The sequence below is a fragment of the Scardinius erythrophthalmus genome (assembly GCF_964197995.2).
Source record: "Scardinius erythrophthalmus genome assembly, chromosome: 11".
Taxonomy (NCBI): Eukaryota; Metazoa; Chordata; class Actinopteri; order Cypriniformes; family Leuciscidae; genus Scardinius; species Scardinius erythrophthalmus.
Window position 1 is genome coordinate 44,758,386 of NC_138231.1, and position 22,568 is coordinate 44,780,953.

At 41.4% G+C, this 22,568-nt stretch overlaps 1 protein-coding gene across 1 annotated transcript; it reads right to left on the reverse strand.

Annotated features, from left to right (window-relative positions):
• Positions 1–862: 862 nt before the first annotated feature.
• Positions 863–17,396, reverse strand: lrfn2b (leucine rich repeat and fibronectin type III domain containing 2b; the record flags this gene model as incomplete). Its single annotated transcript, XM_081379645.1, has 2 exons — positions 16,003–17,396; positions 863–1,829 (listed from the first exon to the last, which is right to left on the reverse strand). The coding sequence occupies exons 1-2, from the start codon at positions 17,376–17,378 to the stop codon at positions 863–865; spliced, it is 2,343 nt and encodes a 780-aa protein (XP_081235771.1). The 5' UTR covers positions 17,379–17,396.
• Positions 17,397–22,568: the final 5,172 nt, after the last annotated feature.

The following is a 22,568-nucleotide window of genomic DNA, read 5'->3' on the forward strand; positions in this document are numbered from 1 at the left end:
AATAAGACATAAAGATGACATGCACACGCGCACACACACACACACACACACACACACACACACACACACACACACACACACACACACACACACTGCAGTTTGGCGTCTGTTAATGCTTGAGCTCATTAAAGCAGGATGGATTCTGATTGGCTGTCAATGTTTTTATAATGCATCAGCAGGAAGAATCCATGGACTCTGCTTATCTTTATATGTATATAATTTCTTTAGAACCGTATCATAATAGTGATCGTCCCTGACGAGCACTGGTTTAACAAACAAGCGTTAAACAAGCGTACTTTACTGAGAAAATAGACGTGTTTAGCTGAAAACTGGATGATTTGCTAAATTTAGCAGGGTTTTTTACACCGAAATATGGGACCTTAGACTACAAAACCTTTCCATTGATGTATGGTCTATTACGATAGGACAATATTTGGCCGAGATACTGCTATTTGAAAATCTGTAATCAAAGGGTGCAAAAAAATCTAAATATTGTGAAAATCGCCTGTAAAGTTGTCCAAAGTCCTCGATATTGCTGTATCCACTCACAAAAATAACTGTTTATATATATATTTATGATAGGAAACTTAAAAAATTCTTCATGGAATATGATCTTTACTTAATATCCTAATGATTTTTGGCATAAAAGAAAAATCGATAATTTTGACCCAGACAATGTATTGTTGGCTGTTGCCACAAATATACCCGTGCGACTGGTTTTGTGGTCCAGGGTCACATATAACGTTCTAGATTGTTTGGTGAATTCCCCCTGACTCTTCCCCTGTTCTGGATATGGCAAGGCGAGTAACAGTAATAATGGTGATGTCCTGCAGGATGGAGTGTATGAGGTGTAGGTTCAGCCCTATACAGTGCTCTCCATGACCCAGTCAGCGCTCCCGCCGGAGCCTTTGCTCCCACCGCTGTCCCCGTCCTCGTCGCAGCGCAGCAGCATGCCGTTCACTGACAGACTGCGTTTGGTCCAGATGCTGCTGATCCGCCGCGGGTACGAGCACAGCTGCTGCGCACGGGACACGGTGAAGTCGCCGGTGTCGAACGAGTGGCTCCTCCGGGGCCTGGAGGGCAGAGGCGATGTGAGTAACCTGCCGATCCGTGAGTCCAGAGTCTGGCCCAGCAGCGGCTCCCGGTCCGTAGGCTCCGAAGTCGGGAGAGCAGGAGCAGGGCCTCCGGACGGGAGCGGCTCCGAGGACGGGCCCCGCAGATCCACAGACGTGAAGGCCCCCAGCAGCTGGTCCAGGTTGTGCCGGGGTCTGTGCGGCGCCGCCCTCAGGACGCTGGCGAGGGCACTGTTGGGGCTGTAGGGGGGAGCGTCTCCTGAACCTGAGGAGGAAGAGGAGGAAGAGGAGGACAGGCTGCTCTGCAGAGAACCAGACTTGAACTGGACCACTCTGTCCTGCTGGGTCGCTTTGGGTTTGGGCCGCAGCAGAGGAACGCCGTTCTGCCCCAGCCGTCCTCCGTTGGGCTGAGAGTAGGAGTCAGTGCTGTCGCTCATCTTGCTGACCGGAGCATCAGCTTCAGCGCTCCCTCCGTCTCCTGCCTTGTAGCGCAGCACGAGGATCCCGATGAACAGCAGCAGCGTGGCCACGATCACTCCTCCCACCACCAGGATCATGGTGCCGCCCAGCAGCTGCCCGTGCAGAGCCTGGCACCGCGGGAGCCCGTCGCCGGTGTGGAAGCGCACGCAGCCCACAATGCTGGTGGCTGTGAGCGTGGAGGCGGAGTCGTCCCAGGCCGCCAGCACACACAGGTCATACCGACACCCCGACACCAGGCTGGACACCTTGAACACCTGACTGGAGGGAGGAATCATCCTGCGGACACACAACCACAGACTCTTCAGACACAGATCATCTCATCATCTGATCCACTGCGTTCATACAGTATAAACAGGCTTTGATAGAAGCAAACAACAAACACATCTGACGTACACTAACGTTTAAAAGTTTGGGATCGGTATTTTTTTTTTGTCTCTAGTCTATTCTGCTCACCAAGGCTGCATTTATTTGATCGAAAATACTGTAAAATAGTGAAATATTATTCTAATGTAAAACTGCTGTTTTTATGTGAATATATAGTAAAGTATAAATTATGTCTGTGATCAAAGCTGAATTTTCAGCATCATTACTCCAGTCTTCAGGGTCACATGATCCTTCAGAAATCATGAATAATGATGACAAATATGATGATTTGATGCTCAAGAAACATTTATGATTATTAAATGGGGAAGGGAATGGCTCAGATCTCACATTTGCCGTGGCAGTTCTCATCTGAACTTTTAGGAGTTAGATGTCTGCATTTATAGTATTTAGACTTTCATCTAGACTGTGTTTACTTGTCTGGTTGATCTTTGGCTGCATTTAATTTTGAGGAAATAAATGCCGCAATTCCTGGGGGGAAATTAATAACACCTCATTATACGGTGCCCATCTCCCTTCGGTGCCCTCAGGTGCGGTTCTGCCAACCCCACTACCTCGTGTGCTTCGGGGCGCAGCGGTCTCCAGCGAGTTCTAGTCTCAGTGTCTGACTCCCAGAAGGAGGATTTAAGAGAGGTCAGTTCGGTTGTTTCCTGCCGGTCATCCGTTTCAGGACGCTGGATTGGCTTCTTGAGCTATCCTAGAGACCAGTCTCGAGAGGCTGGTTCCTTTAGCAGTCTCAGCCATCTTGGGATGAGACAGATCTGAGGACAGTCATCATCTCGAAGAAGGCTTCGACTAAGAAGAAGGCCGTCAGACTTCTGAGGGCAGTCCGCTCCAGGGAGAAACGGATATTCTCCGCTTCTCCAGAGGCCAGTTTCGAGAGACTGGTCCCCTTAGCAGATTTTCTGGCAGTGTGGAAACTACTGCCAAATATACCTCATTGGGTCCCGCTCACAAATGAATAGGGTTCCAGAATTCAGTTTGGTTCTTGTCCGCCCAGGCTCTGGTTATGGAGCAAAAAGGTTCAGACTCTTCTACGAAAGGAGGCGATAGAAAGGGTTCCTCCTCCCAGCAGGGAGTCAGGGTTTTACAGCCGTTACTTCATTGTTCCAAAAAAGGATGAAGGGTTGCGTCCTATTCTAGACCTGCGTCAACTAAACCGCACAGTTGTAAAACTCAAGTTCAAAATGCTTACACTCAAACAGATCGTGTCTCAGATTCAGTCTGAGGACTGGATTGTCACAATAGATTTGAATCCATTCTCATCACACAAAGTTCCCGAGGTTTTTTGTATTTTTAATCAAATTAATGCAGCCTTTGTGAGCAAAAGAGATTTCTTTTAAAAACATAAAAAATCATTAGTGTATGATTGAAGTACATTTGGGAAGTTTGAACCTCAGGCATTCTTTATTTATTACGATACACCACACACTGATGTTGGAAACGCAACGTGTAAGTAGTATTAGCAAAACAAAAGTACTGTGAACAATAACCCCAAATAACTACATCTGAATTCAGAATGATGAAAAACATTGCTTTCCACCCACTGTCTCTCTCTAGAGGACTGTCCCATCCCATGATCTCCACCAGAGGGCGCTCTGTACCTCTGCTTTATCTACAGTACAACTCCCACAACCACTGCTGGACTAATCCTGCTCAGATTACTGTTATCTTCTCCTTTACTCTTTCCTGTTTAAGCCCTGTGTATTAACTCTTACTTAATAAAGTCTTGTGTTTCTATTACTCTGCCATTCTGAGCGTTATCCTGGTTCCCTGTGTCCAGGTTTTCTGATTCTCTGCCAGTTTTCTGGATTACCCTTTTGTCTGTGCTTTCTGCCCAGTTGTTCATGTGGACTGTGTGTTTGACCTTTGGCCTGTTATATGGATTACGATTCTGGATTGTCCCAATAAAGCTGCATTTGGATCTTCAAACCAAGTCTCAGAGCACTTCGTAACAATTCTACATGTTATCTGTATCAATGATCAGTGTTTCTGCCTTGTTTCAAATCAAGACGGCTCTTCTAACGTCACTTGACCACTCGTGTTTCAGCTAATATGAAGAGATTCCCACTGGAAAACACAACTTATCCCAGTGTTTCATGTGTTGAACTAGTAATCCCAATACTTCCGACTCACTCGAAGGGCACATTATTTATCTAGCAGATAATAATAATAATAATAATTCGTTACATTTATATAGCGCTTTATCTGAGACCTCAAAGCGCTTTACATAGAAGGGGGGAATCTCCTCAACCACCACCAATGTGCAGCATCCACCTGGATGATGCGACGGCAGCCATATTGCGCCAGAACGCCCACCACACACCAGCTTACTGGTGGAGAGGAGACAGTGATGAAGCCAATCAGTATATGGGGATGATTAGGAGGCCATGATGGATAGAGGCCAAGGGGCAAATTTGGCAAGGATGCCGGGGTTACACCCCTACTCTTTTTCGAAGGGCATCCTGGGATTTTTAATGACCACAGAGAGTCAGGACCTCGGTTTAACGTCTCATCCGAAGGACGGTGCTCTTTTGGCAGTATAGTTTCCCCGTCACTATACTGGGGCATTAGGACCCACACAGACCACAGGGTGAGCACCCCCTGCTGGCCTCACTAACACCTCTTCCAGCAGCAACCTGTTTTTTCCCAGGAGGTCTCCCATCCAGGTACTGACCAGGCTCAGCCCTGCTTAGCTTCAGTGGGCAACCAGTCTTGGGCTACAGGGTGATATGGCTGCAGATGCTTTGTTATGCAAATCAGGGAAAGAGAAGATGAAAATTCAGACAGCAGCAGACGCTTCAGCACAATTTGCACTTTACAAAGTTACAAAAAAAGAAAAGAAAAACTACTTGAAATCTAACATATCACAGAAATGAGAAAAACAAACAAAACAAAAAAACAGAAGATTGGGCATCCTATTTAAACCAGATTTTTTATTTTTTTTTATTGTGTTTGGAGTGTCAGATCATATTTCAGGACTCGTAACTGCCGTGCTGTGGCATCACACAGAGTTCACTATATATTAGTCTAAATCAAGTGCACTATTGTTCTTTTCCCATGAGGTAAACTGCTGCTGTCTGATCAGGAGTTAGGTTGATGGTAGCGGTCCAATTCAATGAAGACATTTAGGGAAGTTACTTGTGTAGTTATGGATTTGCCAATGCTAGAGGCATCAATTATGTATTAAAGTCTCCCTGTGGTGAAAATCCCATTTTTAATGTTGTTTATGTGTCTATGTGGTGTTTTTAATATGCTTTAAGACAAACCATGTGTAAATTCATAAGTCGACACCATTGCTGAGTATTTCCTCCGTAAAACTGCAGTGAACCAAAGACAGTCTCAAAAACACGCTTTGAAATCGCTGGTGTTTCTGACGTCACAAACTACCTTGTAACCAATCAGATCAACGTGCCGGCGGGCTTCAGCATATCATTAACAGTGAACTAGCAGGGGAGTCTCGAGAGATGCCAGGTTATCCCGGGATATTTTTCTGTTGGTATGGAAAATCGGGTAGATTTAGCAATATAGCGGGTGTATGATGTATATTACGATGTTATGATGAACTACATGCCTTTTTCCGCTGACGTTCTGCGTTGTTCAAAGCGTTTCTGATGATTGTTAGAAAGCAGCTGACTCTGAGATGGCGAACGGGAACATGTTTTGTGTAACATTAGCAACACATTATTAACTGTTTGATAACAGTCAAGCAAAAGGCTAATCATTTTATTAACCGTTATGTGTCCAATGTTGTAAAGAGCGATACCATCGTGTATCAGTGTATCTGTGAGCTGGCGTGAGTGAGTGGAGGCGGGGCTAATTAGCATATTCATGGACCGTGTATACTAAATGAAGCAAGGCTGTAGAGTTACATTCAAGATATCTTAAGGCATGAAGAATATAAAGGAAAAAAACGTTTAAATATGTAATTTTGGTGATCAAAGTTGAGTTTTAAGGGATACAATTATTTACTACTACTATTGACTTTAAAATCTTTGAAAAAATTAAACTGTTTGTTTGACATCCACAATCAGCCCCTCTGTATTCTGACATCGATCACAAAGTCTACGCATGTTATTGCTCACTTCTTTAGTGTTTTCCGTTCTAATTTTTTTTTCTACTGAATTATTTTCAGACAAACATCATAGATCTCTGAAAGTCAGACACTCTCTTCCTGTTCTCGACCAGAATAAGCCACAAACAAGACCAGATTGTATGCCATTAGTAGTCAAATGTCTAAAAATATTGCTCATCTGTCCACTAGACTTGACTGGACGCCTCTTATCTGAGTGTGAACTTCCCTTGAGCTGGTCCATGCTGAGCTGACAGCCAACAGTAATTGGCTTCACTTCTTCAACCCATCTGTGCTGCTGCCATGAGCAGATGGCCAAGCTCATATCACTGACAGATATTAATAAAGAAATGACTGCAGGAAAGGAAAAACACAGCAAGAACGACAGTAAAGCGTTTGATCTGTGGCTCGCCAGTGAAAGGATGGTGGTACGGCTCTTCTGATGCCTGTTTCACATCAGTTTCAGACCGTCAGCACGAGGTTCATTGTGTTTCATTAGAACAGAGACACGAGGAACAGTCACTGCAGTGAACGCTGATAACTCACACATGCACGCTCTTCTCAGGTTTGCTGTAAGCAATCAGCATGAGCTCATTAAATCATTAAATAAAGCCTCTCATCCAGCCATTGCTCTCCTCCTTTCATCTTCTTCTCGTCCTCTCTTATCTTTTCTTCTTTTTTATTCTCTCACAGCTTGCAAAATAGCTCAGGTTTCTAATACATACCTACCGCTCTTTGATTCTTTAAAAAAATATATATCTTATTCCAGGACCAAACTTGTACTCTTAAAGTATAACAATCCATTAAACAAAATATGGTTTATTACATTTTAACTATGTTCATCTAAATTCATGTCAATATTTATTGTGTGCAAATTATTTATATTCATTTTAACATTAGGACTCATTTCGACCAAGACCAACAATTTTACCACTCATAACGTTTTATCGAAGGCTACTGTACTAGTTTACCAATGAGACAACAATGTCAGTAAAGAACTTGATATGACCTTGGACTGTTTACCCTGTTGCTGCCTTTAGATTGTCTGTCTGTTTACCTGGATATTGTTGGTATTGTTTGCTGTCTGCCCTGACCATTGCCTGTGTTATCTTGACGATTCTGCCTTATATCTTTTGCCGGTGTTTTACTCCTGTCTGTTGAACTACGAGCATTGTTTCACAATAAAGCTGCACATGGATCCCAACTCTGTTGACTCCACGTTACAATGACATGAGAAATCAAATTTGCCAAAAATCATACGATCAAACAGCTTGTTCTGAACTTGTGGGATCTGTGACATCACACACGTCATGTACATTTGCAGATGCCCGCCTCCAGAGCAAGACATCTACCAATAGTTATACATCATTGCATCATAGGCCCCGTAGCCTATGCAGTTATACATAAGTAGTTATGCATTATACATAATGCAGTTATACAATAGTTATACATCATTGCATCATAGGCCCCGTAGCCTATGCAGTTATACATAAGTAGTTATGCATTATACATAATGCAGTTATACAATAGTTATACATCATTGCATCATAGGCACCCATAGCAATGCAGGTTAGATAGGTGGCGCCCCGCCGAATCACGACTTGCTTTACGGCACAACGTCACATACATCAACAACATATTTGACGACAGCTGTTTGACAAAAACAGAAACTGCCTAGTATGCCTTTAACGGCTGACATTTGCCTTCACTGGATGTGAGTGTCGCGTCAGAAGCAAACAGAAGCCATTATAAATCACTGACGCTGAAACTGATACAGATGTGTGCTCAGATTCTGATTCAGAACAGGACAAATGGAAGAGTGAAAGAACGTTTGCTTTTTTCATTTAAACAACTTGTTTATGTCTCTGTACAGACTTCTGAAGGATCCCAGCGACATTAACAAGTGGATGGTTTATTTTAATAGCCCTGCCAACACCAAAAGTTCTGCTCCTCATATATACTACCGTCAAGTTTTGATGTCATCTGGAGAAGCATCACAGAATTCATCAAAACACAAGGTGTGTGTGTTAGTTTCCCTCTTCTGAGTGTGAAAGAGAGCATGCAGACAGAGAGATCTCACCCTCACGGCTCTAATAGGCTGGGACTGTTGTATAGCACAGCACTTTCAGCAGACAGAAATATTGCTTGTCCTAGGTATCTGTCGCAGCTGGTTTTGACACTGCATCTTTGCCACGTTGAGAGTTTATTACCCAGTAATCATTTTCCAAGGCAGCTCATTGAGCCGTTATGAAGAAATGATTCGATAATGTATTCTCTCACACCGGCACAACATGGATGCCTCTGATAAAGATGCCACACAGAATTACAGCCTATGAGCTGAGCCAAGCAGTTTCTTCAGAGATTCATGAGTGAATGGCTTCAGTAATTTGATTTTCCCTCTGTCTGGATTCCCTCTCTGTAAGGGCACTTTAGCAGCTGCAATAATGTACTATTACCTCATCGAAGAGCAGAGGATTGACATGCTACTCACCCACGGAGTCTCCGTATCCCCTTAGTCTGTGAATACACAGAATAATCAAGTAGATATGGGAACTGGATAAATATTTGAATGTTACCAATCCTGATCTGAATTCTGACTAGTGATGCAGCCTGAATCATAGTGACACAGAGGAGAACTGAGCGACTGAGCCTGGATTCTCCCAAGAGTTTTCCTTCATTCTGTCACCGATGGAGTTTGGGTTCCTGCCGCTGTCGCCTCTGGCTTTATTAGTTGGGGACACTTAATATTCAGGAATAGTATTGATCTGACTGTACTCACACAGCTGTATGAGAACTGAACTGGACGATGACATCAATGTTTTCTTAAGAACTGCCTTAATTTAATAATTGATGATCTTTGCACAGAACTGAGTCAACACGGAACCAGGCCCGGAGTGGGTAATCGGGAGAATCGGGAGAATTCCCAGTGGGCCGCTTCACTTTTGGGCCGGTCGAGGATTGTTTTTTTTGTTCTTTTTCCTTTTTTCTTCACATTTCAATGTCACGTTAGTAGGCCACACACGTTTCTTATTCTGACACCGCAGCGCACAGCCTCTGCATGGGTTGTACCATGTGAGGGAGTTCTCCCCTCCCCTCCTATAGAGTTGGTTGGGTCCATAGCCCGTCTTTTCCAAAACGTATAGGCTACCGCGGCACCGCCGGCGCCTACCGATAGCTGGGCCGGCCCTACCGTAACGGTACACGTCAGGGAGGATGGATGGGAGGAAGAGGCCAGGAGGTATGGAAGCTTTGTTTCCGCCACAGAATAAAACATTTTAAAAGATAATTGCGACTTTTTATCTCACAATTGCGAGTTTACATCTCGCAATTCTGACTCTATTTCTCAGAATTGCGAGATATAAAGTCAGAATTGCGTGAAATAAAGTCGCAATTGCGTGTTATAAAGTCAGAATTGCGAGATATAAAGTCAGAATTGCGTGATATAAAGTCGCAATTGTGTGTTATAAAGTCAGAATTGCGAGATATAAATTCAGAATTGTGTGAAATAAAGTCGCAATTGCTTCTTATAAAGTCAGAACTGCAAGATAGTCAGAATTGTGTGATATAGTCGCAATTGTGTGTTATAAAGTCAGAATTGCGAGATATAAATTCAGAATTGTGTGAAATAAAGTCGCAATTGCTTCTTATAAAGTCAGAACTGCAAGATAGTCAGAATTGTGTGATATAAAGTCGCAATTGTGTGTTATAAAGTCAGAATTGCGTGATATAAAGTCGCAATTGTGTGTTATAAAGTCAGAATTGCGAGATATAAATTCAGAATTGTGTGAAACAAAGTCGCAATTGCTTCTTATAAAGTCAGAACTGCAAGATAGTCAGAATTGTGTGATATAAAGTCGCAATTGTGTGTTATAAAGTCAGAATTGCGAGATATAAAGTCAGAACTGTGTGAAATAAAATCGCAATTGCTTCTTATAAAGTCAGAACTGCAAGATATAGAGTCAGAATTGCGAGATATAAATTCAGAATTGTGTGAAATAAAATCGCAATTGCTTCTTATAAAGTCAGAACTGCAAGATATAGAGTCAGAATTGCGAGATATAAAGTCAGAATTGTGTGAAATAAAATCGCAATTGCTTCTTATAAAGTCAGAACTGCAAGATATAGAGTCAGAATTGCGAGATATAAATTCAGAATTGTGTGAAATAAAGTCGCAATTGCTTCTTATAAAGTCAGAACTCCAAGATAGTCAGAATTGTGTGATATAAAGTCGCAATTGTGTGTTATAAAGTCAGAATTGCGAGATATAAAGTCAGAATTGTGTGAAATAAAGTCGCAATTGCTTCTTATAAAGTCAGAACTGCAAGATAGTCAGAATTGTGTGATATAAAGTCGCAATTGTGTGTTATAAAGTCAGAATTGCGAGATATAAAGTCAGAATTGTGTGATATAAAGTCGCAATTGTGTGTTATAAAGTCAGAATTGCGAGATATAAAGTCAGAATTGTGTGAAATAAAATCGCAATTGCTTCTTATAAAGTCAGAACTGCAAGATATAGAGTCAGAATTGTGATATAAAGTCACGTTATAAAGTCAGAATTTTGTGAAATAAAGTCGCAATTGCTTCTTATAAAGTCTAAGTGAATTATTATTTAACCTTTACATTATTTGTTAACCCATGGTATTAATACAAACTACACAATAGTAAGAGCTGAACTGTTGCTTCATTTATCCAATTTAGAAAAAGTGCTAACTTGGAATTCCACCATGGAAAAAGTGGGCCGGTCTTGGGCCTGAAACTCCCCGGCTGAAAAGTGGCCCCACTCCGGCCCTGCACGGAACTGACTTCAGCTGAACAATGACACTATTTCCCTTAGAGCTGCTGTACAGCCGAACTGAACTCTGTTTAATCAAATCATTTTCCTGCTGCTTTGAAACAATATTGTATTGTAATAAATTCTGTTGACTTTATCAATCTTTGCTGCATTATATGCCAACAGTGATAGTTCAAAAATGGGAAAAGCACTTGTGTTTTTCCCCCTTAGTTTGTACACCTGTAGTCTCGCGTAGCCAGACCTTCAGACTGACAGCAGACAGTATGGACTCCATCACAGCCTTCATTGGCCAAGGACCACACAGAGGCCGTCTGACTGACATGCAAACATGATTTAAAGAGAGCAGAATGCTAGATCTAGTAGACAAATTAACTTACAAAATAACCATCATTTTGATAATTTCAGTCTCCCCTTTCGCGTTGGGTGTTTCTTTGGTCTCCCCATTGTGCTGTAAATCCGTTTAATGCACAGTTAGCCGTGGCTTATCCCTTACTTATGTTAGTTATGTTCTGGTTATGAAAGGTTTTTGGGTAGAGGTTTGCCACTCATTGGTTTATTAAATGTAGGTAATTTGCTCAATAGACAATTGCTGACTATTACTAATAATACTCTGGATATGGATGGCCTGTTACTTTACAGAGATTATGTATTTATCAGGCTACTAGGATGAAAACAATGCGATGTAACTGTCATTGATGAAAAGCAATGTGTTTGGTATGGCATTTTCCTGATACGCTGCAGTGATACACGTCTCTTTGCATATAGGATCCAATTTTTTTGAGGTTTTATATTACCCAGGGTGAACTACTTCAAGTTTGGGAGCCCTTAAATGTTCCATAGTTTGAGGTATTATCAGCGATTTCACCAAACATGCTCCTTAGCAGTGGATACTTGATCTTTATAAATTTGTCTATGCTTCACGTGTTGGAACAATAGGAGATATGGTAACACTTTATAATAACTGCACACTATTAATCAATAGTTAAGCATAGGTTAACAGTTCATTCATCATTTATAAAGCATTAATAGACATTAATTAGCAGTTTATAAATGCGGCTATAAATTCTTTAATCTTGATTTATAAGCATATCTATAATGTGTTTAATAATTGTATTTTCATAATTTATTAATGATCACTTTATCATTTTTAAATTAAGTATTGCATTATTTACAAACTGGTTATTTAGGTGTTGTCATTGATTCATAAGATCACTTAGAAAGTGTAAGTAAATGTAGTAAATCCAGGTAGTTATAAAGCATTTATTAATGATCAGTTCACTATGTGTGTGAGCTCATCTAAAGTGAGGACTAGTTATGCTTTGTAAAGCGTTTACAAAGGAGATTTAAAGGCTCACTGATCTTCTAAACAGAAAAAGGAAAGAAACACAACACAGTGATACAGAACATAAAAATATTTAACAGCCTTTAAATCTCCTTTGTAAATGCTTTACAAATCATAAATAGTCCTCACTTTAGATGAGCTCACAAAAATAGTTAACTGACCACTACTAAATGCTTTATAACTCCCTGAATTAACCATGAATTACAGTAGAAATACATGTTAATAAAGCATTTATTAACACACTAAGTAACTATTACTCTATGTCTGAATAATAAGATGTATGAATGTACATTTAAATAGTTTATTAATCATTTACTTACACTTTCCAATTGATCTTATGAACCACTGACAAAACCTAAATAACTGGTTTGTAAATAATGCAATACTTCATTTAGAAATGATAAATTGATCATTAATAAAGTATGAAAATACAATTGTTAAACACATTATAGATATGCCTTTAAATCAAGAATACAGCATTTATAACTGTATTTATAAACTGCTTATTAATGTCTATTAATGCTTTATAAATGATGAATTAACTGTTTACTAATGCTTAACTAATGATTAATAGTGTGCAGTTATTATAAAGTGTTACCCACACTTTCCATTAAACTTGTTTCAAACAAGTAGTTATGATACTGCATATTTGAACTCTTGCTAGCTTCAGAAGCTGTTAAAATGAACAAAATCCGTGCTTCCAAAAATCTCTGAAACTGATTCAAATGTAGAATATTATTTATGTCATAACAACTTGAGATATTGAAAACAGGACTTGAAAACAGCCTTTATAAACAGCCTTAACCTGTTAAGCTGCAACCCCACTTTTGAAAAATCCCCAGAAATGACATACCCAAACTGAAACATATACAGTTCATGAACCCTTTGCACTAAAAGCACAAGTATGATCTCATTTGAAAGCTGACACCTGGCAGTTTATTGTAAATGTAGAATTGCTTATTGTCATAATGTTTTTTTAAATATAAATAGCTTCAAAGTTTTGTAAAGTTATTAGAAATTTATTTTTATGAAACATCCTCATGAAAATAAAACTGAAGTTGGCACTGTAGCAATCTAGAAATGCACTGCAGCTAAAGCCACATGTCTAAACATTTTATATTTAAAATCTTAAGATGGTAAGTCTGTATTTAGAGTCTGTACGTCTGTAACTCTGTATTTAGTTAAATGTTTTTCAAGATCATTTCATATGACTTTATTTTGATTACTCTAAAATGCTACTGATGTTTAGTCATCATCTAAACATCCATTCAGTCTTTTGTCTCTATTGTTTTGTGGTGCAAACGAGCCCCATTCAGTGTCAGTCTCCCCCTGCACACATTTACACCTCTCCAGCCTGGTTATGGCTCTAAATATGCACTTCTTTTGTCTGCATTATAGTTACTAACGACTGGCTATTCACAGGCTATATTCATAGGGTTTCAAACCCTAATTTCTTTTATCAAAGTTCTCACTTCACATTTGAAACTGTATCAAATGCCATTCTTGAATAAAGAAACATTTCAGTAAGCATTCCTATTTAGAAAAAATCATAAAATATTAACAGTTAGGTGGCAGGTGCACCTGGGGCTAGCTAACGTTAGCATGTTAGCTTAGCACACCATCAATACACGACAATATATGAGATCAAAGGCACACTATGCAGCTTTCCGTTTTTGTCAAACAGCGACCCCTAGAGTCGCTGTGGAGTACTTGTATTTAACGTTACTGTCGTAAATAGCACTCGCGCAGAGCCGTCTCTGCACTCACGGCCTGATCCCTTCCGCCCTCTATACCGGTACCTGTTCAATAGGATGGAAGCTGTAATGAGTGGAAATAAGGTGTGGCCCCTTTAAGAGCTGCGCGCGCCCTGTTGAACTGTCGTCGGTAGTCTGTGTTGTATCATGTGCACCTCAAACACACGTGTGCGGGTTATTTCGGTTTGATGCTCATTCTTATCCTACTTTTGTTTATCAAGTAAAGATGTGGATGGTAGAACGGGTGACAGACAGTTACACGAGTTTGACTGGGGAATAAAGTGCAAGTTGTGAGATGCCAATCGCCTCCGTGAGTCTGTCTGGCTCTCGGTAATAACTTCATCTGTGAGCTATCCCTATTTCTCCTCCTGACAGAACGCGTTACAAAGCGTCGGACATCGAACAGGCACAGATAACCTCTGAAGATGTCTACTGGTCCATCAACAAGAACGATATTTATTCGAGTCTGACTCCTTGCTCGGTCAGTCTGCCGTTTCCTTTCTTTCGTCCTCCGACAAAGCTTTCCCAGCTTTGTGTGCAGTGCCGTAAAGCAATTTGTTACATCGCAAGACCTGATATCACGCGATACTTCCTGACACGACCCGCCGGCCCAAAGTTGCAAGGGTGGTTTTTCCGCTCACAGGCGCTCGGGGGATGCGCGACGACCACCATTCAACCCGAAACAAGTCATATAACTATTTCAATGACTCCGAAGCTGTTCGGTTAAGGTAAAAAACTTACTTAGTGCACCTTTAAAACCATGTTTGTGCTCCAAACTTACTTTATAACGCAAGTCGAGTGTTTTAAATAATCTTCTGTGATCTAATTTGGCTTCAGATAAAAAAAATCAGACAGAAAATATATTATTTTATAGTTATGAAAATACCTGGCATGGCTTGAAGAACACAGGTAAATCAAATATCATTGCAATCATGTTTATTGTCTTCAAAACATCTTTATCTGCATGTTACAGCGAGATCTCTGTTAGCTGTGTGTGTGTTCGAGGCTTCCTGGAATGTCACATGATCATGGCTCTTCTTCATGTTCCATATATGGACTATTACTGTGCATAGGGCGCCCTCAGGCTGTTGGTATGTATTGAAAACAGTAAATCAGAGTACCAAACGCTCAAAAAGATTACATCGACGCATTTGGGTATAAATTCAATAAATATTATTCCTGTCTATAGAAATATGATGTAAATCTATGAGAATCAATCAATATTTCTCCAAATCTTTTGAGCTAAAAGCCCTGAGGGACGTTGTTTTGTGAATCGCTTTCATGACGACAGCACAGAGTTTTTTTTATGAATGGGAGCGGCTGACGCGCATAATTCATATTAAAGGTATCGACTCATTTTTTCATTTCATAACTCCTGACACAAATTAAGACATAACTGTCACTATGAGTTTCTCAGAATACAACAGTGGTCAAATACTGAAACTTGAGTCTTACATCTTTTTAATGATGTATAGTTTGTCAAGGTATAACATTAAATCTGATAGTAACTTTGAACTAAAAAAAAAAAAAAAACGCTTCAGTGCACTGGCAACGGTTAACAGGTTAAAATTTGAGCCAAGGAAGTTTCCAAAATTTGGTTGATTTGCATGCGTCTTGAGGCAGAATATTGTAGCCAGAGCTACTTCTCTCTGTTTATGTATATGACGCGTCATGCAGATACTTGGGTTACTTTGCAGTGGTTGTCTGTTGTGCCCCTCGGTCAAAAAGATTGAAAATAGATAGATCATATTAATAGAGGAGTAACGTAGTGATTAGGAATTAGACAAAAGCACAGTTTGGAAGATGGATTCATGATGTACTTGCTCGTTATATAAATTTTGAATGAAAAAAGTTACAGTACACAATACTAACAGGAGCCGTTAATAAAACATGGACACTGATGAATAGAATGAACATCATACCTGCGTGCAAATCCTTCCCAGCTCACATACCAGTTCATAATTTATTGATATGCCCCACCGCTCCCCCCCAACAATCCAACAAACACTTGGATCCCCACAGTTTGTTAAATCACAACATATTATTCTCTGGGATCAGTATTTCTGTCATAGCCCAGGAAATGTGAAAGAATACATTCTGCTTCATACCTGTATATGAGGACCTCATCATCTGAGCAGTTGTACTGTAGCTGGTACATTTTCACTTTGGGAGCGGTCTTGCTGACGGACCACTTGATCAAGGCAGACACAGCAGTCACCTCAGACACGGAGACTGCTTTCTCTGGTGGGCTCTTGGTAGAGCCTTTACTAGTCCTTGAGCTGCCTGTAATGTCTGACAGACGGGACTTGGGTTGTGATGCCTGGCCTGTGCCATTGCTTATGTGGGGTAGCTGAATAATTGACAGCTCCACTGAAGCGGTTGATTCACCAGCCAGGTTGGCTGCAATGCAGGTGAAGGTCCCATAGTCCTTTGAAGTGGTTATTAGGATCTGCAGGGTCCCATTGCGGTACACCACAGTGCGGGAAGAGTTGCCCAGTAATCGATCATCAGGGGTCACCCAATGGATAGTTGGGGTGGGATCTCCTATGGCTTCGCACCGTAGACTGGCGGTCTGCCCCTCCAGAACAAGCATCCTGTGGGTGTGTTGAGTAATCAGTGGCTGCTCACACAAAAACTCATCCTCCCGAACACTCCAGAAGTAGCGGCCCTTCAAGCCGGGAGGCGAGGCACAAGTTTCCAGGTCATCATCTCGCTCCAGACGTCGGAACCAAAGCAATTCGCAGTTGCAGTGAAGCGGGTTCCCTCCTAAGCTGAGTGACAGCTGAGGAGTGAATGATGTGGTCATCACCTCTGAATCCTGTGCTCTGGCAAAGATGGGATCCGGCGGAAGCTTCTGGAGCCGGTTAGAGGTGAGGTCCAAGCGGGCCAGCCTCTCCAGATCCACAAAGGTCCCCTCGGGAATGTAGTCCAACAAGTTATGGTCCAGGCTCAGCTGGTGCAGGTTGATCATCTGCCGGACTGAATGCCAGGGCAGAGCCTGAAGGTTGTTGTAGGACAAGTCCAGATCCTCAAGTGATGCGGCAAGGTCTTCAAACGCCCTCTCGGAGATGCGACCCAGTTGATTGTTATTGAGGATGAGATGCTGCAGGCTGACCAGCCCTCGCAAGTCATCAGGGCCCAACTCCACTAAACGGTTGTTATCAATATGAAGAGAACGGAGGGTTTCCAGGTCCCCAAAGGAAAAGGGCTGAATGTAGCTGATTGTGTTGCGGGAGAGAGTAAGGTCCACCAAGTCTGTCATGTTGGCAAAGTCCTGCTGTGTGATTCGAAGGATGTAGTTTCCCCCTAATCGGAGCTCCACAGTGCTGCGGTCTATATCAGGTGGCACAAAGAGCAGGCCTTTAGCTGGGCACAGGGTCCCAAGCGACTCAGACAGGTTCTGGCACACACAGTACTTGGGGCACGCTCGGGCCATCATCACAGCCATACCCAGGACCAGCATCTGATAGAGCATGTGGTCCATGGTAGGTTCACATGAAGGGACCTGGAGGACAACAACACACAAGGAACAATCAGTATCATGAAATAGAGGATCAGTAAAAGATTACTGTGACAGATGTTAAGAAGCTACAGAGGACTTGTGCATATGCAGTAACTTTCTATAATCACTCAGTGAATACTGATCAGCTGTACAGATGGTAACCACACTTATGCAAATTAAGTACTTATGCATAATCCTGACTTTATATATACTTATATATAACCCCGATTTTTGATCAGGATCCGAGTCACTGAATATTAAGTCTACATTTGAACATCTACATTCTTTTCCTTTTAATGGCGGTAGGAAAACCCACTTGAAGGTGCATACCGCCACTTACTTCACAACACCTGTGTGACAGCTGATGTAAAATAAAGGATCGTGCCGATACCGATCAGTTAAAAAATGCTTAATTGGACCCGATACCAATCCCAGGACATCCCTATTAATGTGTGTTAAAGTGTGCAGGATGCCATGAAACAGTCCAGAGCTGTGAGAGATGGAAAAGGCCTGTGTCTGGGACAGCACAGGGTACAGCTCTATGGCTTTAACATTAAGTTAATGTAATTACAACTTGATTGTCATGAAATCCAATTTACATTACAGAGACACATTTGCATCCAAATGATAATTAATCTACACAGAACAAAAGGCCAAAGTGCACTGTCTTAAATACACTGAAAAGTTTGCGTCAAAAGTTTGTCACTCTGTGTAGAACATGCAGATGTCTTTGTTTGAGCAATGAACTTTACTTTCTGTATTGTATGTTGCTTCAAAAAAGCCTATATAGTGCATTTTCAGAGTGTATTCTGCTAAGTTGCACATGATGCTCTGCAAAAATAGGCTCAAAGGCAGAGTTCTTCTTTTGGTGCCGCAGCGGGGGGCTGCTCACGCATGCAGTGTGAATGCAGAAACCTGTGGTCGTGGCAGACACAGGATGTGTGAAGTGTCTGAACAAATATTTGTATCTAAAGAAACTGATTTCTCTCCCTCAGGCTAACATCAACTACAAGGTATATTTTTGGTGCTAAAACAAACAAACAAACAAACAAAAATACTGGTATGGAGTGCCTGGGCAAGAAATTGGCTCTGTCCCAAATGGCACTCTATGCCCTTGCAGTCTCTCTGAGTCCACACTTTTGTGACATAATGCAGATTTGACTGTTGGATAGAAGTCTGCTGTGGAGTTCACCCCAGTGTGGGCTCAGCAGAAGTGTGTAAAGTGGCCACAATGATTGAGCTTGTGTCAGAGCAATAGCCTTGTGGCTACTAGCGCTCCAACATATGGTGCAGCTGTGCATCAGGTGACCCGAGTTAGAGTCCTGGCTTGAGGTCTTTTGCCTGTCCTGTTCCCCTCTCTCCCAACCCCATTGATTTAAATAAATGCATAAAATGCCCAAAATATAACTTTAAAAGGCACTCTTCTGAAACCTAAAATGATAAATATGACACCCTACAGTATCACCCACTGTAAGTCCACAAGCCCGCAAATTCACATGAAATGTGTCATTTGGAATAGGGCCATTGTATCTTCCTCTACAGTCTTAAAGTAAGCAAATACAATGTCCTGTTACATAAAGGAGAATTTCCCCTTACCACTCCATCAGAGGGACATGACCCAACACACCAATACTGCAGAATAAATGAGGGTGGACTAAAGCCAGGGTCTCACTTGGTTCTGACAGGTAAAGTACTTTAGTTAGTCAGACAATGAATGAAGCATCAGAAAGTCTTAACTCTTCAATTTTGTGTGTTCACAGTATGTCACATTTAACAATCATTTAAATAAGCTTTCAGTTGCAGAATAAGTTAATATGTTACAAACAGTCAAACGGTTTGAATTTTTTATATTTTTTTGCAACAAAAATAAACAGGCGTAATAGTGAAAGACGGTATGGTAAAAAAAACTGGGGCTTTACCTGAAAAATTTTTAGGCTTAAGTCTCTGACTGCAAACAAGGTCAATTAAAGGGATAGTTAATCAAAAATTTTAATTCTGTCATCAATTTCTCACCCTTGTGTCGTACCAAAGCTGTAAGACTTTTGTTCATCTTCGGAAAACAAATGAATATATTTTAAAAGAAATCTAAGAGATTTCTGTCCCTCCATTAACAGTCCACACATCTACCACTCTGACACCACAAAAAGTTCATTAAGAGATCGTAAAACATATGAATCAAGCAGTTTAGTCACATTTTCTGAATAGTCTAGATCGCTTTATATGATGAACAGATTGCATTTAGACTTTTATTCACATACAAAAACATATCAGTGCACACGCACGTTTGAGTTTCAGCAAGAACCAATGAGGTTTGTTCTCGAGCTGGTATGGTTGAGCTTCTTTTTATATTCGCTTATCAATGTTTATATGTGAATTGCTGTGCATGCAGAGTGTTTCATACACTCCGTGTGGCTGTAGGGTTGGGAGGTCATGAGTATCTGCCTCTGCTAGAACTGTGACATTGATGGGTGGTCCGGGGCAATGGCTTCTGGGGAACCAGTGTGAAGCTATCTAACATTATCATTATGGGTTTTTACTTCACTTGAGGCTTATTACACATTTTATTTCCCAGCAAGCTCATTAACATGCTTGGCTTTAGGTGAGGCATTTGTCCGTGCAAGGCCTCATCACCTTCAGACCATGACAGAGAGTCACAGAGGATTTTCCCTAATTAAAGTCTGAAAAATAGAGGATGCTTGATACTTCAGTTAACCGGCTGGTCCTAATTGCGGTCAATAGTGCAAACTGCACAATCGCATGCTTAGCAAAAGAAAGAAGAGAAAATAGAAGAAAGAAAGAGAAAAACAGACAGATTGGTGTCTGGCCATGACCATGGGCAACAATTCATTGCTATAGGAATAGCTTAACTGTGAATAATGGTTGAATTGTCTGTTTTGTTCATGTGACATGCAAAGCAAGTTTAATACACAAACACCTCGAGAAATCATTTGTTCAAATATGCAGAAAACGTTGGAAAACCAATGATTGTGCAGGAGCTGGAGGATTTTGCTGAAGAACAGCAGACAGTTTAACTGCTCAGGACAAACAACGGACTCAAGAACAACCATCACAAAACATAGAAACAGTCGTCCTGGTACCAACAGTTTCAAGGGTATGTAAACTTTTGAACAGGCTCATTTTTTTATACGGTCAGTTATTATTTTGTCTTGTGATCTATATGTAAAAAATTACTAAATAAAAAAAATAACATGCACTTTTTATGGTCCCTCTTTTTTTGTTAAAATTGTTAACATTTTCGCAGGTTCTGCAAGGATTATCCCTTTAAGCACAGTGTAAGTTGCTTTAGATGAAAGTGTCTGCTAAATAAATAAATGAGTTCAGTAGGCCAAAAGAGCTCCAGTTGCATCTATACTTTATAAGTTTAGTGTGGTTCACATTAAGTCCACAGTGCGGGTAATTGAGATGCCTGACTTAATTTGGAGCGCTCACATACAGTAGAGTATCACCCTACTGCACTGAAGAGAGAGAGAGACTTTAAAATGAGCATTTCTGGATTTGCTTAAAATTCCTTTATTTGGGTTCCTATTGGAGACTAAAATCTAAAGTGCAAAAAGATCCCGGTTATCTCACATATGTGTGATGGGCCTAAGACGATCTTGATCAGATCAGTATAACCCTTTACAGTATATCTGGAATTAACATGTTCGTATCCGGATATTTTTAGCCGGATTGAATTTAGACTTTTATTCCAACGCGTCCCCAATGCAGGTGTAGAGATTCAACAGGACTTCCCCATGTCAATGCATGTCAATCAGCTGTCAATGCATAACAGCAGCCTCATTTATCAGCTCTAAACCAGACTATGAGGAGGCCCACAACTAAATACATGCATGGCCACTTCTGACTGATTAAAGCTCCTTGTTCAGACTTAATTAATGCTCTTGTACATAGAAAAGTATGAAAATATTTATATTATTTAAGTTTAGTAATCTAATTAATTTACTAACATATATATATAAAACATGTGAAATGCACTAACAATTAAGAACTAGATTTCTCAAAACATGGAATAAGTAGACGAAAGAAACAGTAACATTAGTTAATTCATTAAGTATCATGAACTAAAAAGTATTTTCACTGTGAGTTAATGTTAAGTAACATGGTATTGACAGTTTTCAGTCACGTGACTGGTGTGGAGAATGTCTCGGTTACGTATGTAACCCTCGTTCCCTGAGTAGGGAACGGAGACGTTACGTCATGACGACGAATGGGGTTTCGCTTAGAAAGCCTCTCATCTTCGAGAAATAAAAATGAGCCAATGGCAAAGAAATGCCGTGGGTCTGCGAAATTTGCATTACGTAACTCTACCTTACCTCATGGGTATATAAAGAAGTACGCTGGCAACATGCAGATATGTTTCTTTGCTGAGAAGCCAAGACTGAACTCCGGCGTTCCAGCGGTACAGCAGAAGTGGACTCCTACTTAACACAGGAATACCAAGGTACAATGGGAAGCATATCTCAGTGGAAATATGCAATCAGTGCCAGTCCGAAAAGGGGGGACTTACAGAATACACATATGACCCGGAGGGGCTGCATATGGAGAATCACTGGGGTGTCCAGCCGCAGGGGGAATATTTCAACCCCAGGGGTGGCAAGGTGGCTTGCCAAGGGAAACACAGATGCTCAGAGAGGCTTACAGTGGAAATACACATGTGGGGGTCACCCAGAGGGGGAACCATGCACATGGCGGCACCTAGCCAATCGCGAAAGCTGCTGGTGTCATAACTCTGGCGTTGATGTCAACAGTGCTGGAGGAACTCAGGGCCTCTCGGGAAGGCTCACCTGAGGAGAATATTGCACGTATCCAGTCCGTGGAGTGGAATGGCAAGCAAGCGAAGACACCTGAGCGGGTCCTAGTACCGGCTGGTTGAAGCGAGTACACGAGAGGACACTGGCTCCACTCAGAGGTTATAGAACCTGTCGAATGTGTTAGGTGTTGCCCAGCCTGCAGCTCTGCAGATGTCTGTTAGCGAGGCGCCATGCGCTAGAGCCCAAGAGGAGGCCACACTCCGGGTGGAGTGGGCCTTCACACCAAGGGGGCACGGTCGACCTTGCTGCTGGTATGCCAAAGCAATGGCATCCACTATCCAGTGAGGCAAGCTTTGCTTGGAGAGAGCCTTTCCCTTCAGCTTCCCACCATAACAGACAA